Source organism: Microtus ochrogaster, chromosome 5 (assembly GCF_000317375.1).
Source record: "Microtus ochrogaster isolate Prairie Vole_2 chromosome 5, MicOch1.0, whole genome shotgun sequence".
Taxonomy (NCBI): domain Eukaryota; kingdom Metazoa; phylum Chordata; class Mammalia; order Rodentia; family Cricetidae; genus Microtus; species Microtus ochrogaster.
Genome location: NC_022012.1, coordinates 83,319,637 through 83,336,149, shown reverse-complemented (window position 1 = coordinate 83,336,149; position 16,513 = coordinate 83,319,637). Strand labels below are relative to the sequence as shown.

Genomic DNA, 16,513 nt, shown 5'->3' with positions numbered 1-16,513 from the left:
AACTCTGATTTTCAAGTGTAACATCCATTGTCATTCATCAGAGTGACGGTGACTGGCACTCTCTCATACTAGGGATTCTAGGAGAGGGTCCTTAGATCCTTGACTGAGATTCCGGACTCTCCCTCCTACATCCTCTCTCAGTCATACAGAATTCCAGCCCAACTACACATTATCTCAGGAGGGGTCATAGTATGTAGGAGATGGAAAGTTAACCAAAGGGGGAGCGCCAGCTATACAGCTATGGGGGACTTGTCACCCGTGCTGGGGTCAGACTTTTCAGTGGCAGTAGTGATATTTTGTTTGTGTTTTAACAAATAAAGCTTGCCTGAAGATCAGAGTGCAGATCTAAGCCACTAGAAGCCAGGGAGTGGTGGCACACAGCTTTAATCCCAGGACTCAGGAGACAGAAGCAGAGGGATCTCTGTTACTTTAAGACCACCCTGAGCTACATGAGATTGAACCTGTCTAAAAGAGAAACAGTTCACACAAAGGTGATCCCAGCATTTGGGATCCCATACCTTTAATTCCAGCTCTAGGAAGGAGGAGACAGGAGTGATATGGTGGGGAGGACAGAGGAATATAAGGTAAGAGGAGTTAGAAGCAAACCCTCACCCATGTCCCTAAGTAATCCCAATAAACTCACTGGTTCACCAAGCTAGACTCCAGTGACAAGAGTTGCTTTGGTCTGTGGTAGTTGCCCCTGGGGGTGAACTCATTACCCCAGGAGAGGCTGATGCAAGCCTAGGTGCCCTCAGGCCACTGCCACACATACACTGTGCCCTATAGCTAAACTTAGATCTTCCTTGTTCCTGGACACCCTGTGTGGGCTCACCTGGCATCCTTCTCCTGATCAGGTTGTAAATGACAAGCAGCTAGGCCTGTTGCCTGTCTTCTGTTGCTGTGTTGTGTCCTCGTGGCCACAGAAACCTTAAATCTTCCAAAGCAGGTCTTACCTCAGGTCCTCTAGTACATCTGTACAGGCCCGTGATTTCCACACCAATTCACAAGTAGATGCCTGGTTCAGGCTGTCACAAATCCAACCCACTTGGAGAAGGTCCACACCAGTTCCTAACCACAGGCTGACGAGAGGGGGGGGGGCTCTTTGGACTTTGGTCTGTGGGGGCTTGGGGAACAGAACTAGAAGACAGCAGAGGGTCTGGGAACTCTGCTGGCTAACTGAACGAGGCATTAGCAACTTTCTGAACAAAAACCGGAGCAAGGCAGAGACTTGCTCCCCCAACTCAACTCCCCTATAGAATGCAAGAGAGGAGGCTAGCAAGGCAGGCAAAGGAGAGAACAGTGGGTTCTCACTGCTCATGGCGGTCCTAAGTGTCATCTTGAATACAAAGCCACTGTTCCTAAGGGGACTACCATTAGGTTCTTGTATCCCTTGCTCATGTTTCAGTCACATAATCAACAGGAGCCCTCGTGTTGTCTCTGTCTAAAACTGTTCTATTATGTATGCAGTTACCGACTTCTTAACATTGAGCCCATGGCCAACCACACTGCGTAACTGGGACCCGAACAAAGTTCCCTGACACTTGTACTTTCTGTGTTAGAAACACCGTGGTCTTCTTTCTCTCGGGAACATGTCAGCACCTGCCCTGGGGTCTGTTTTACATGGTGAAATCCCTATGAAAAATCCCCCAAAGTGTGAAGAACATGGCAGTGTTGACCACAAACAGAGGACTTCTATTTACTGGGAGCTGGACTAAGCAAGCAGACAACAGGTGGACACAGCCCAGTGTACGAGGTTGAAAGGGGGAGGGACAAAACAAGAAAGAAAGAAATTGGACCACTTCCCCAAATGGAGTTAATTTATAACTGAGCAAATAGCGTTGAGAAACTAAATGAGGGCAGGAAGGAAAGGGTCCATAGTGATCTGAGTCTGACCATGAGATTGTTGTGATTTGGGGCAGAGAGAGCAGAGAAAAACTGGGGAAAGCTTGGTTTCCAAACGTCACAGGAAGCCCCTCCCCTTGTTTCCTTCCTTTCCTCTAGGCTGAGGAGCCTCCAGCTTGGGAAGCCAGCAGGGCAATACATCTATGTCCAACTGGGTGGTAGGAAGACCCACCCTATCTTTGGATGAAGTCCTCTGGAGTGGACACTTAGAATCTTGTCTGCCATTCCTACAGTGTTGCCTGCTCCAGCACTGGCCACCTCTGCCTGCCTCTCCTTCCTCTTCTTCAGTGTCTGGTGACAGGGAAGCTTCTCATGGAGGAAGGCAAAGGATCCCTGTTGGTCTTGGGCCAGCAGCCTCCCACCCACCCAGAGACTAATCTCCTGGGCACACACTGACTGAACAACCAACTTTGATTTCCGGTAAGTGGAGGATAGGGGCTGAGACCTCTGTTCAGGCCGTGGTTGGTAGGCAGGGCCAGCAGGCCACCATCCCCCTGAGGAGCTAGGTATGAACGAGGACTTCCCAGGGTATGGGAATCCCAAGGAGGCCCCTTTTGCCTCAAGCAAGAATCCAGCAGCCCAATGGATGAGGAGTTTAAATGTTAGAACCGGAAAAGGCAAGAGTGACCTCTACCATTCCAGGGCCTCTGTGTCAGAGGCAGCTCATTGTGTGATTTCTTGTGGTGTCCCACAGCTGTCCTCTGAACTTGGGAACAGATTCAACTGACTTTTGCCCCTGGGACAGAGGATCTGAACCACTGTCCCAATCCAAATCTTCAAAGGGATTGCCAGTCTGAACCCTCACTCTCTGAAGTGGAAAACCTTACATTCCGCCACAAGTCTGTCTGGGCCCAGGAGACTCTGCCCCACCCAGAGGACCCTGGGATACCCAGGAGACACTACCCAGGCCCAGGAGACCCTGCCCCCACACAGGAGCCCCTACCTCAATCTAGGAGACCCTACCCCAGTTCAGGAGACCCTACCAAGGACCAGGAGACCCTGCCCCATCTGGGAGACCCTACCCCAACCCAGGACACCCTGCTCCAGTTCAGGAAATCCTACCCAGGAGACTCTGCTCCACCCAGAAGACTCTGGAATACCCAGGAAACCCTGTCCCCACGCAGGAGCCTCTACCCCAACCCAGGAGACCCTACCCAGGACCAGGAGACCCTGTCCCATCCAGGAGACCCTACCCCCAGTCAGGAGCCCCTGCCCCAGCGTAGCCACCACACTACAGCCATGATGGAAGAAGACACAGAAGTATGGCAACAAGTATTCCAGGAGCTGATTCAAGAGGTGAAACCATGGCACAAATGGACCCTCACACCAGACAAGGACCTTCTTCCTGATGTTCTGGATCCTGGATGGACACAATACCAGCAAAAGACCTTTGCCAGGTGAGCGAAGCGCGACGGTCTGCACAATTCTTCTTTGTTTCTTACTCATCACTATTCTCCTCCGTCCAGGCTTGCACGCTGAAGAACACAGGACGCAATTCCAGCTGTATTAGAGACTGGGGACCCCGCCCCATGACAGTGGCAGACCTAGATACTAAGGATTCTGGCTGGGAAGTGGGACAGTCGGGAAGGGGAGGGTGGAGGCTCATTTACTCCAGGGGCTCTGCATTTCCTACCTGCCTTGAAAGATTCCCTTCCTGGAGTTCCTGAGAAGAGACAGGTTTATCCTGGGGAGACTCTTCAGGACAGATCACAGGTACATGGCCCAAAGCGCTTGCGGCAATCATGTCGCTCTCTACTATGAGCCAAGATATTCTTTCTCAAATAGGACTTTCCAGGGCCACCCAACAGTCTGTTTGTTTGTTTGTGTGTGTTTGTTTGTTTGTTCGTCGAGACAGAGTTTCTATGTAGCTTTGGAGCCTGTCCTGGAACTAGCTCTTGTAGTTGTAGCTCTGGCATCAAACTCACAGAGATCCGCCTGTCTCTGCCCCCCTAGTGTTGGGATTAAAGGCGTGTGCCACCACCGCCCAGCACCACCCAACATTTTACCCTTTCTTTTCCATAGAAAGTAGGTGCCCCAAAGCCTAGGGGTGGAGGTAAGAGGGCTGAGAGGGTAGAGCCCTGAGATCTGTCATGCCTGCTGCCCACTGTGAGGAGACTGGCCTTTCCCAAGCAGAAGCTGACTTGGGAAGCTCCAGAGCAAAGCCTTAGTCTGTTTATTTGAGAACCGGGGACTCTGGCCTGGCACCCAGTGGAGCAAGAGGGCTGAGACCAGGCCAGTGTGGGTGGCCGACAGCTCAGGACAGCTCAGGACAGCTCAGGACAGCTCAGGACAGCTCAGGACAGCTCAGGACAGCTCAGGACAGCTCAGGACAGCTCAGGCAGGTCCTTGTGCAGAACTGAGGGAAGGTTCCTGGCCAGTACACTTCGTGGGACTCGGAGCTAGCTAGCTTCTCAGCATCTCCTCCTCTCGGTTCATTTCCACATTTGTCCTAAGAAAGCAGGCTAAGATCAAAGCATGGAAAAGAGGGGCCTGGGGTTGTAGCTCAGTGGTACATTGACTTAGCATGCACAAAGTCCTAGGAGGAGCTTCCTTGTTCTGCCCAGCCTCCTCCAACGTCCCACCTCAGACTGCAGATTCTCCTGCCTCAAGCAAAGTTAGGATCAACAGCTATAGACAAAAAAATAAAAATAAAAAACCAAATCCCAGCATTTAACTGAATGCACAGCTCCCAAGGCTACCTAGGCAGAGAGGGCTGGGGCCTTGAGAAAGGAGATCTGACTGCTGCTCAAGTCCCATCAACAGGTTCCATGGTCCCAAGCTGACTGAATCAAGAGGGCATTTATGGGTTATTTGATGAGCAATAAATGTCTCCACCACACTGCAGTCTTCTGGCTTTGCACAACCCCTGTTCTAGGAAGCATAGGCTTCCCCTGTTCTTCCTTCACTGTTCCTAGCAGGCGTTTGTGCAAATGTCTTAGAGAAAATGCTCTCTCTGCTGAGATGTGTCATTCTGCGCCCTGTTGGAGGCAAGCCCTGAGAAACAACGCAACATTCTCTGGTGTATATAAGAAAAATTAGGAGTTGTGGGGGGACCACAAAAAGAGAGAGAGAGAGAGAGAGAGAGAGCTGGAAGGTGATCTGTGGGGATTTACAAATCATGGGACCTGAGGAACAAAAGCAGGCAGGATGTCTCTGAGGCAGGAGGCTGCAGTTCTCTCCTGACCTGCTGGTGACTTACCTAGCACCCACTTATATCCACTTGTTCACTTCAGCATGGGATACTTGGAAGGCTGTGGCATGTATAGCCTTGAACACATTCACATCGATGTTTGAAGAAACAATGGCTTAGGGTTCAGATACCAGAGCTCCAGTCCCAGCTCACGAACCCCAGGTCCTGGGGTGTGGTGAGGTCCCATTGTGTGCCTTGCCTCTGAAATGTACAATGCACACACTGGACCTAGAAAATGCCCAGGGTCTCTTTGGAGTCAGAAGGCTGGTGACTTGCTGTTTGCACAGCAAGCATCTAACAATGGCCACAGAGAATATTGGTGACCAGGTGGAGATGAGGAAGAGGGGCTCGTTCATTTCTCTCACTGCTAGTGAGAGGCTCCTTCTCCCTCCGGTACCTGCCCACAGCTTGGCTGAAGCTCTCGCCTGGTTCTCCACAGGTTCCTCTGCCCCAGCTGCTCTCGCAGTTGGGCCTCTGGCTGTGTCCTGGTGGTCTTCCACATGCGCTGGTATAAGAAGAACGGCAAGGGACGTGTGAAGATGAGGGTCTTTGCTCAGAGATGTAACAAGTGCCCTGAGCCTCCATTTGCAGCTCCAGAGTTCAGCTGGGACAACATCTCGAGGATCTTGAGCAATCTGGTCTTCAGAATTCTGAGGAAGTGCTATGGAGAAGAGTTTAAGGAAATGGCTGAGATTCCTTTGCTTGGAGACAGGGGTCTCGAAGGCCCACATGACAGCAACAACTGTGAGGCCTGTCTGCAGGGCTTTTGTGTTCAGAGTAGCTCAGGCCTAGCCTCAAAACCACCAGCATGCCCATTGTCTCCCGCCTCCTCTAGGTCAACTAGGGAGCCTATGGTCACTGTCACACGCAGCAACGTCTCCTGCTCACAGCCTTCCTCTAAAGTGGGAAAGCCCCAAGCATCAAAAGTGGAAGCCAAAGCCAGTAACCCTACCAAAGCTGACCCCAAGGTTAGCCACACCTTGAACCCATCAACTGTCCCAATCTTGACAACCCAACAGTTGGCACCTGTAAGCTCACCTGCTCCTAGATGTGTCATTCAAATGCCTTCTCCCGTCAAGAGCAGCGGAACAGCAGGTACGGGAAACAAGAACTCCAGATCCAAGATCCCAGAGGCATTGCCCCCGTCCTCTGCATTTGTCTCAACCATTTCCTCCTCATTCATCCTACCCACTTCCTCCTCCTACGTCCCACCCACTCCCGCGTATGTTGTTCCCAATTCTGGGAGACCACGAGCAAACATCACTGGCCAGGTAGAGAGAAGCAGCCATATCCACCCAGCAGATGAATCCTGCTGCTGCAAAGCTTGCTGCGGGGCCTGCCACGAGTGCTGCAGCAAGAGCTGCGAGTGCTGCTGCGGATGCTTCTGTGAGTGCTGCAAGGGCTTCTGCACGGGCTTTTGTAATTGCATGGAACATAAACCATTTCGACTGCTGGTCTTTCTAATCTTTGCAGCTATCGTTGTGACACTTTCCATAAAATATGGCTTCTAAGCCTTGAAGAGAGAATGCTGGGTGGCAAAAAAAAAAAAAAATGTTTCAACATCCCAAAAAAGTCAGATATTGTGTAACCCTTTATACGAAACATCAATAAAATCAGGAGAACCCAGAGGTGGCTACCAGGGCTGGAGAAAGGGGGAAAAATGCAAAGCCCTTCTTCAACCAATGTGGATTTCATGAGGGAAGAAGGGGTGGTGAAATGCTTGGGAACTGGATGGAGAAGGTAACGCTCTCTCAATACTGGAAGTGCACTAAAAGCCACTAAAGTTCTTATCTTAAGATGGTTAATTTTCTTTAATTTTTTTTCCCATGTGGGTGTGTTAGGGTAGGTTTGAGAACTTACGATGTAGTTGAAGTTGGTCTGGAACTCACTAGGTAATCTAGGCTAGCCACATGTTCACACCAATCCTCTCGCTTCAGCTTCTCAAGTGCTTGAATCTCAGATATGAGCCAGGATGGTCAGCAGAGAATTAATACTCTTATGACTCCCACTTGGATACTATACACACACACACACACACACACACACACACACACACACACACACACACACGCATGGTTTTGACCTATTGTGAAGGAACGGAGTTGGAGGTGTTGAGGACTCAGAATCATTTGGAAGTCTTGAACCTGTGAGCTCCTCAGCAAGTTTTGCTCAGACCCTCTGCTGCCGGTCTGGGAGGGTGTGAGATGGAAGTAGTAAACCGAATGCCTGCCTTCTCAAACAGTGGTCTCCATGGAGGTGTATGCAGCTACTCTGTGATAGGGAAAAGACATTGGGGAGAGAGATGCCTTTACAAGTCCAATTAGGAACTTAGAGAGATGTCTAATAAGGGAAGCCCTTCTGTACATGTGTTGCTTTTATTGGTTAATGAATAAAGAAGCTTCTTGGGCCTATGACAGGGCAGAATAGAGTTAGACAGGAAAACTAAACTGAATGCTGGGAGAAAGGAAGAGTCAGAGAGACACCATGTAGTTGCCAAAGGACACAGATACCTGAGAACCTCACCAGTAAACTATGAGCCTTGTGGTGATACATAGATTAATAGAAATGGGTTAATTCAAAATGTAAGAGTTAGCTAGAAATATGCACTAGCTAATTGGCCAATCAGTGTTTTACTTAACACGTTTCTGTGTGATTATTTCGATTCTGGGTGGTCAGGAACAAACAAGCAGTCTCCACCTACAGAGACATCTCAGCAGACAATGTCACTCGAGTACAAGGACCTGAGTTCAGATCTTCAGCACCTGTGAAAAGCAAGGTGTGGAGTCACATAGTCCTTCCTGTGCTGGGGACCTGAGACAGACAGCTTCCAGGGAGTTACTGACCAGCCACTGTAGCGAAAACAGCAATTTACAGGCTCAGTGAGAGATACTGCCTCAATAGTAACAATCATATCAACACAGGGACAAAGAGACACCCCTCGTCAACCTCTAGGCTCCACACAAACCCACACACACACATACACAGAGAGAGAGATGAAGTTTTTTCACAAAAAATCTGGTTTTTATTGAAACAAATCTTACATAAATTATGAACAGTCTATTTGTGTAAAATTCTACACTTCTGTCTTTTCACATATAATTTTCACATCTTGATATATGTACTTGAGTAAGAAATAAATTCTGAAGCCATCCAAGTAGGGCTACTCATCAATTTGAAAGCCCTGAAGTCTGAAGAGAGCCCTCATCTTCTGCCTCTTTGTCTTTTAACCTACTTCTCACTGCTGCGTTTTGTTGCGGTCACCCTCTCCTGAGACATCTCCCTGGCCTGGAGGAGGCCACCTGTCTCACATCTATTAAGGGTTAAAATGTTTGGACTTAAATCAAATACTGGCACAGGCAAAATACCAAGGTGCCAATTTTAATCTCCTTTCCCTTTTCTGTGAGTGTATGTATGCATGCATTACATAGCTTCGCATGTGTGTAGGGCACACGGACCCGCGAGCACACATACACACACAGAGAGGTCTGAGTCTGAATCATCTTCTATCATCTTTCCATTTTGTTTACTGAGCCAGGGTCTCCTATTCAAAACAAGAGCTTCCAGTGGGTTTGGTTAGCTAGCTAATTGCTCTGAACACATCCTGTTTCTCCTTCCCAAGATTGGAATTACAGCTGGGTCACCACGCCCACTTAAGATTTCCATGGGTTTCTCTGGTCCTTAGATTTGAATAGCTATAGCTTTAACTGCTGAGTCAGCTCCCAGCCCTAGCAACCCCTATGTTTTAGGGGTTTTTGTTTTGTTTTAATTAATTGTGTGTTTTTGGTAACCTTTTAGAATTATATAAATCTAAGAGCAAATCAGTTCTTCAGGTAAGAAAAAATAAAAACCACCCCTCCCATTTTTAAAATCACAGATAACGTCCTCCGTCCCAATCCTCTTGTTGTATGGTATGATAGCCACAAGTGACTATTTAAGTAAATTGCATTTAAAATTTAGTTTTTGAGGGTTATCAGACTCCACATGTTCCATGCTTGGACAGTACGGCACCTAACAACACAGCTTCAGAATGCTTCCCCGCTGCAGAGGCTGTAGCGGCTGCCCCGCCCCCACATGGGAGTCCACTCATACACACAGAGATGCGTGTGCGTTTTCCCTCCTATCTTCAAGATGACCAGCCACTTCCTGTCCGTCCTAGTCTAAGACATTGGTAGAAAAACAGGAGCTTTATACGGCTCTTCCCGTGGTACAATGTAGTGCAAGAACAGAGAGCCCAGCCCTTGGCCAACACAAACTAACATCCCCTGCCTGGCCCACAGCTGCACTCTGGCAGGCAGAGCCCTCCCGCGGTTCCCACATGCAAGCCTTTCTAGGGGGTCATCAGTGTGGACCCCTCCAGGAATGAGCACTGAGGGCAGTGCTCTGCTCTGCTCTGCTGTCCCAGGTCCACCAGGGGAACTGTCAGGGTAGGAGGGCTCCCCAGGCACAACATTTGGACCTTCCCAGGCCCACACCACCTGAGCACCTAGGGTCCAATGAAGTACACATGCCAGCCCTTCTTTACACCCAAATTATACCTTCAGTCTCTCCTGAGAGTTAAATACAATTAAATACATAAATAACATACAATTTATTACTATGTATTATGTATTTATGTATAAATTACATAAATAAAATACAATTTAATGTACTTGCCAAAGTGAATTTAAAATGTGGAGATAGCACTTGTTTAAACTCAAGGAGCGTTACTCTCAATAGGAGTGGATACACTGAAACACTTTCACGGTGGTGAATCCTTTTGTTTACAACCCTCCAGCCCTGGATTCCTGAAAACAATGCATCCAGTTTCAAAACTTGTTCTTTAAGCTGTGTTTTTGTTTGTTTGTTTTTGTTTTGTTTTGTTCGAGACAGGGTTTCTCTGTGTAACAGCCTTGGCTGTCCTGGAACTCACTCTGTAGACCAGGCTGGCCTCAAACTCAGAGATCTGTTTGCCTCTGCCTCCCGAGTGCTGGGCTTAAAGGCCATTGCCACCACTGCCTAGTTGCTCTATATTTAAAAAAATATATTTCCTAAAGTATTAAATGTGCATTATATAGAACAATGGTATGCAAATCCATCTATTAATATTAACATTATGCAAATTTAGCAGCCTTCCTCATTTGACATTTGAAAATTATTTTTCTTAACAGTGATAGTGGTAGTTTCTAGCTTTGTCCTTCAGCACAAGCCACAATTCCTGTACGGTGTAACGCGTAGACAAAGACAGGAGAGCACAGAGCGGTAAGATTTTGTGGTCTTCAGGTGGATCAGATCAAAGCTGAAGGCTAAATGACACTTTGGTGGTGTAGCTGGGAACGGCTTCTGCAACAAAGAAAAATATATACTTAGCTATTCATTCCCTCTTTTTAATTAATCAATTTATTTTATGTGTTTGTGTGTTTTGTTAGCATGTATGTATGTCTGTGCCCTATGTACACTCCCTGTGTTCCTGGAGGTCAGAAGGTGTCTGAGTCCCTGGCCCTGGAGGTACGGACTGTGAGCTGCCATGTGGGTGCTGGGAAATAAACCAGGGTCCTCTGGAAGAGCAGTCAGTGCTCTTAATCCCTGACCCATATCTCCAGTCCCTTATTAATCCATTCTGATTATGAAATATAACCATAACGAGTGACTTGCATCGATACGTCAAGTATTGACGAGGACGGGCGAGGTAAAACCAGTGGGCGGCCAGGTTTAGACGCGTTTAGATCTACGATATTAACACTCAGTCTCTTTCTTTTATAATCTTCCCAACCACCTCGCGCAGCTCCCTCTAGGCTCTGGAAACTATATGACCGTATAACAAAAGCTGATGAAATCACTGGTAAAGTACATGGGGCTGAAGACAGCAGGTGAAAACGATATGGTTTATAAGAGATTAGGGCTATTTCTAACCCAAGCTCTTACTAAATAGACTCAGCCTTGCTCCTGCCAGTGTGTAGTGTCCAGTCTTTCTGCTCACCGCCAAGCTGCATCTACAGATGGCCGATACCAACTGTGAGAGGTGGTCCATTTGAGGGGGTAGCACATGGTAGAGAAACTTGCTTGTATCATACACAAGACCCTGGGTTTGAACCCAAGAACAAAACCCTTCCCAGGCCTTCTTGAGTTATCCGACTATCTGCGCTCCTCAGGACGCAACATGCCGTGGAAAACCAAGTCTGAGCGGGCCTATTTCTTTGCTGGCCAACTGTGTTCTCCTTGTTTCTGACATTTATACAGGTATTTAGTTTGGATGAGTTAATGCTTTCAAATTTTTTAATCAACTTTTAAAATGGAGTCTTATTTTTCTATTAACTTGAATACTATTTCATCAAAGTAATGAAATGTCATTTACTGGGAGGCAAGGTGGTTCAGTGGATAAAGGTCCTCAACCATGCAAATGAGGTGGTCTGAACTTGATTCCTAGAACACACAGAGGCAGAAGGAGAGAATGGGCTTCATAAGTTGTCTCCTGATCTCATTCACACATGAACACCTAAGCACACGAGCCCCGCCCTCCACATCAGGGGCACATGCACACACACATACACAATAATAATAATTTTTTATAATTTAAAGGTTACATATTAATACAACCTTCACATTTTAATTGTGTGTTTCTCAGCCTCTGTGTTCTGTCATATAGTTGACATATGTAGCAAGCACAGTGTATGCAAGGAAAATCTCACAGTTCATGTAGGAGACCTGTGTAAGGTGAAGCCACACAAAACCCCAGCATGGATACAGGAGGTGGGCGTGCAGGCCCAGTGCTAGCTAAGGGGTAACTGGTAGCTACTGGGAAGGGTGAACAAGTTTTCTTTAAGGGTGCAGCCCTTCCTGGGCCTCCCATGCTCGAGTGGAAGGCCGCACAGTCCAGAGTATACAGGCAACACCAACTATGCTTGATGGGTTTTTTAAAACAGAGAGAGACAAACAAAACTGGGCAGGGAAGGTGGCTGGGCCCAGGAGTGAAGAGAGGGGTGGAATGATCAAAATGCATTGGATGAAATTCTCAAAGAACTAATAAAAGTGAGAGGAAAAAAAACCCTCATGTTCTAAGAAAATGTTCCATTGGTTCACAAATAGTCACATATAATTTTTTTTGTCATTCTGACTGATGTTGATGTACGTATTTCAGGAACAGGTGGAGGTTGCAAAATACACTTTAGATGGTTTTAAATATTCCCAACTCACCTCGTTCTTTAAGATCTTCAATATATGCTTTCATAAACTCTTTATCAAAATGCTGGCGGTCCTGTTCACTTTCTAGTATTTCATCGCTGTCTTGACATTGGCTCTTATCAATAGGATTGTCCATAAGGCTTACAAATCTGTGGGGGAAAGTAACACATTTACTGAGAATATTCAACTGCAAAACTCATCTTCAGTGGGCTGGAGAAATAGCTCAGCAGTCAAATGCACTGGCTGCTCTTCCAGAGGACCAGGGTTCAATTCCCAGCACACATATGCTGGCTCACAACTGTCTGTAACTCCAGTTCCAGGGCATCCATGCCTTCTTCTGATCGATGAGGGTGCCAGATATGCATGTACCATACATGCACTCAGGCAGGTAAGCAAAATATTTAATACATAAAGTAAATACTTCTTTTTGAAAATTAAGAATATAGGAGGCAGAGGCCGGTAGATCTCTGTGAGTCTGAGGCCAACCTGGTCTACATGGTGAGTTCCAGGACACCAGGGCTATGGAGAGAGGCCCTGTCTCAAGAGAGAGAGAGAGAGAGAGAGAGAGGAAAAGGAATATATATATATATATATATATATATATATATATATACACACACATATATATATATATATACACACACACATATACATATATATAAATCACTCTGGTTTTTTTAATCAACATTTAAAGAGTGAGAAGATTTGTTTTTCTGAAGCAGCAGTTTCTTCAATTGACCGATTTGTTAACTCTTTCTTTTTTTACACCCTATCACTGAGCCCCACGCAGCCCATTACTGTTTTTCTTTAATCAGTAATCAAGGTCTGGGGATGCAGCTTGGTCCTCACAGTGCCTCCCTCCTCAGCTTGCATAAAGCCCTGGTCGTGAGCCCGAGCACCACATAAACTGTGGAAGCAGGAAGACACTTAAGGTCAGTCCTGACTACTAGTGGCTGAGTCAAGTCACGTGAGACCCTGTCTAACAGAAATTAAAAGACACGAGTCAGCCAATCAGAACCCTGTCTCCCCTTTATCTTGCGCACAATACACCATCCAATAGCTGTGGTTTCGGTCTCTTTGTAGTGACAAATAAAGAGACACGCAAAGGATCTGGAGGACAAGGTCCCTAGCTTTGTCAGCTTTCTGGGGAGTAAGCAAGACTTCACCCCAGATTGGAGCCCGTATCATCTTTGCATGGATGGTTGTCTTTGTTTCGGAGTTCACTGTGGGAGGTCAGAAAGATGAGGCGAACAGAGAGGATTGCTTGAACAGTGTCTGGCCTCTCCGAGGCAACAGGGACATGATAGCTGAGAGAAGGCAGAGAAGCCTGTGCTGTGTCCACACCTCATGCTGCCCATTGGCAAGCAGTTTCTGCAACTCCAGAAATCCAGTGACGTGTCCTACTCAGGCCTGTGAAAAACGAACAAACCCCTTGGAGTTCCTGTAGACAGTGGAGTAGGGGCGGATGCTCAGTGTATGAGGATATCCGAATCAGGCTCCTAAGAAAGCAGTCTGGAGCCAGAGGCGGCTGGCATTTGCCTGTGCGGAGGGGGGCTGTCCTGGACCCTCCCCTTCCCACGTACTTACTTCAAAGGTGTGGAGGCATCACAGAGGGCAGTCGGGAGCTCCACCAGGTCATCCCCACTGACAACCAGCAAGGTGAGCTTTCTGAGGTTGAGCATGGCCTGAGGAAGGTAGGTCAGCTTGTTTTTATACAAGAGGAAGCTCTGCAGCTCTTCCAGCCTGCGGAGAAGCCAGGACTCAGGACAGACTCCACGGTGAACTACAGACAACTGAAGGGAACTGCATTGCTCCTGCAGGGAAAGCCTGCTTGGCTCATCACCACCAAAACGTGTGTGCAACCATGAGCTTACTCTTCACATTTAGATAAGGTTGTCATCTTTTGAAATTATGCATAGAACTATGAAGACTTTACTGACTTAATCACATACTGAACATGGATTTAGTAACAATACAGAACATGGCACAATGGGCCTCAGAGATCAACAGATTCCTCTGTCTCCTGCATTTCCCAGGGTTGCTGTAAGAACAAACAGATTTGAGCAAGGCATTTCTTTTCATACAACTTAGTCTTCTTTCGCTATTTTTTTTTTTATGTATAGTGTTCTGACTGCACATGTGCCTGCCCACCAGGAAGAGGCCATCAGAGCTCACTACAGATGGTTGTGAGCCACTGTGTGGGTGCTGGGAATTGAACTCAGGACCTCTGGAAGAGCAGCCAGTGCTCTTAAGCGCTGAGTCATCTCTCCAGCCCCCTCAATATTCTTTTTCAACATAAAGTAAAAGGAAAGCCACGGAACAAGAAGGAAATGCAAAAAAAAACATATATTTTAAGATTGTTTTATTTTATTTTTATCTAATCTGGAGACCCTTCCTTCAGATCTTTTTCATTCATTTACAAATTCTTGTGTAATGTCACAAATATCTCAAAAACTTCTTTGTCATTCAAACACAAGTAAGTCTCACTTGGCCTCGTTCGCCCAGGAAGGCATTCATTCATCACAGGGACCAAGGGTAGAAAAGTGTCACACTCGGGCCTAAGCCAAGGCGGACTGTGAATCGTCACAGTTTATTATGCTTCCATGTAAATAAAAGTGTAGATGCCACTGGGCGGCGGAAGCCAGCATTTGGGAACTGAGGCAGGAGGATCTCTGTGAGTTCAAGGCCAGCCTGGTCTACAGAGCTAGTTCCAGGACAGCCAAGACTACACAAAGAAACCCTATCTCAAAAAACAAACAAACAAAAAAGAGAGTATAGACTCCAAGAGGCCACAGGTTGTATTTCATCCATTAGGCCCAGTCCACTCTCCAGCCTAGTAATATCAGTGGCATAAATGGCTGAGTCAATCTATCTCGCATTACACGTTTCAGTGCAATAACTATTTTTTAAAGGACAGGTTACATTTTAAATGTATTTTATTTTCATTGTGTGTGCGGACACACATGCATGAAGGTACACATACACATGTGCACACAGGCACCTAGAGGTCATAGGTCAACACCAAGGGTCTTCCACTGTTGCTCTCCACCTTCTTTTCTAAGAATTATTTTTATGGGACTGGAGAGATGGCTCAGAGGTTAAGAGCACTGGCTGCTCTTCCAGAGGTCCTGAGTTCAATTCCCAACAACCACATGGTGGCTCACAGCCATCTACAATGAGACCTGGCGCCCTCTTCTAGCATGCAGGCATACATGGAGGCAGAATGTTGTATACATAATAAATAAAATCTTAAAAAGTAATAATTATCTTTATTTTTTTAAGTCTGTGTACATGAATGCAGATGCCCACAGAGGCCAGAGTGTTGGATGCTCTGGGGCTGGAGTTACGGGCAGTCATGAACTTCCCAGCGCGGGAACTGAACTCAGGACCTCTGCAAGAGCAGTTTGGTGCTCTTTTCTGTTGTTTTTTGTTATTTTAAATTACACAGTGTGTCTGTATGTGAGTATGTACATATGAGCGCAAGCGCCCGTTCGGTCAGATCCCCTGGAACTGGAGTTCCAGGCAGTTGTGAGCCATCTGATGTGGTTCTGGGAACTGAACTCGGGTCCCCCGAGAGCAGTGCTCAGTCTTAACCACCGAGCCATCTCACCAGTTCCCAGCTGGCTAGCTTGATTGCCACAAGCTCCAGGACCCCGTGTCTTTGCCCACCCGAGCACTAGGGTCACCGCTGGGAGCAGCCACACACAGCTATTACAGGACTGCGGGGATCCAACTCATGTCCTCAAGCTTGCGCAGCAGACACTTCACCCACCGAGCCATCTCCCCAGCCCATAATAATCGCTTTATAAAGGAAACAGCTGATTGGATATAATTTAACAACATAACTAACATGCCAATTTTGTTTAAAGATTATGTACCTTAAATTAATAAATGAAAAGCAATCCCCGTCTTGTTCTAAGCAGGATGATGTTTCTCTACACGTAATAAATTTTCTTTTCCATTCCTATGGAGTAAAATTAGCAATGTGATTCTATAAAAAACTGAAGCCTAGTCAAGAGGCTTGCATCAGTGATCTTTGCACTCAGGAGCATTGAGGGTTCCGAGCGCTTCCAGGCTACAGAGCAAGCCCCTATCTCAAAAATCAAAAATAAAATAAAAATAAACAAAACAAAAATGTCTTCTAAGCTGTTTGTGGTGGCATGTGTACCTGGACCTAGTGCTTGGGAGGTAGCAGCAGGAAGATCCTGAGTTTGAGGCTAACCTGCGCTACTTTGCAAGACTCTGTCTCAAAGTTAGGGACAG

General features: G+C 46.9%; 2 protein-coding genes across 3 annotated transcripts in view; one reads left to right on the top strand and one right to left on the bottom strand.

Annotated features, from left to right (window-relative positions):
• Nucleotides 1–2,212: 2,212 nt before the first annotated feature.
• Nucleotides 2,213–6,704, top strand: Rtp3 (receptor transporter protein 3). The gene is made up of 3 exons (XM_005348008.2): nucleotides 2,213–2,322; nucleotides 2,597–3,299; nucleotides 5,532–6,704. The coding sequence occupies exons 2-3, from the start codon at nucleotides 3,142–3,144 to the stop codon at nucleotides 6,601–6,603; spliced, it is 1,230 nt and encodes a 409-aa protein (XP_005348065.1). The 5' UTR covers nucleotides 2,213–2,322; nucleotides 2,597–3,141; the 3' UTR covers nucleotides 6,604–6,704.
• A 3,379-nt stretch (nucleotides 6,705–10,083) lies between these two features.
• Lrrc2 (leucine rich repeat containing 2) overlaps nucleotides 10,084–16,513 on the bottom strand; it is a 26,702-nt gene continuing 20,272 nt past the window's right edge. For both annotated transcript variants that reach the window (XM_026778944.1, XM_013346484.2), the window contains exons 7-9: nucleotides 13,838–13,993; nucleotides 12,263–12,399; nucleotides 10,084–10,411 (exon numbers count right to left, since the gene is read on the bottom strand). In XM_026778944.1, the coding sequence (XP_026634745.1) occupies nucleotides 10,362–10,411; nucleotides 12,263–12,399; nucleotides 13,838–13,993 (343 nt within the window). In that variant the 3' untranslated portion in view covers nucleotides 10,084–10,361. The remainder of the gene's footprint in view (nucleotides 10,412–12,262; nucleotides 12,400–13,837; nucleotides 13,994–16,513) is intronic.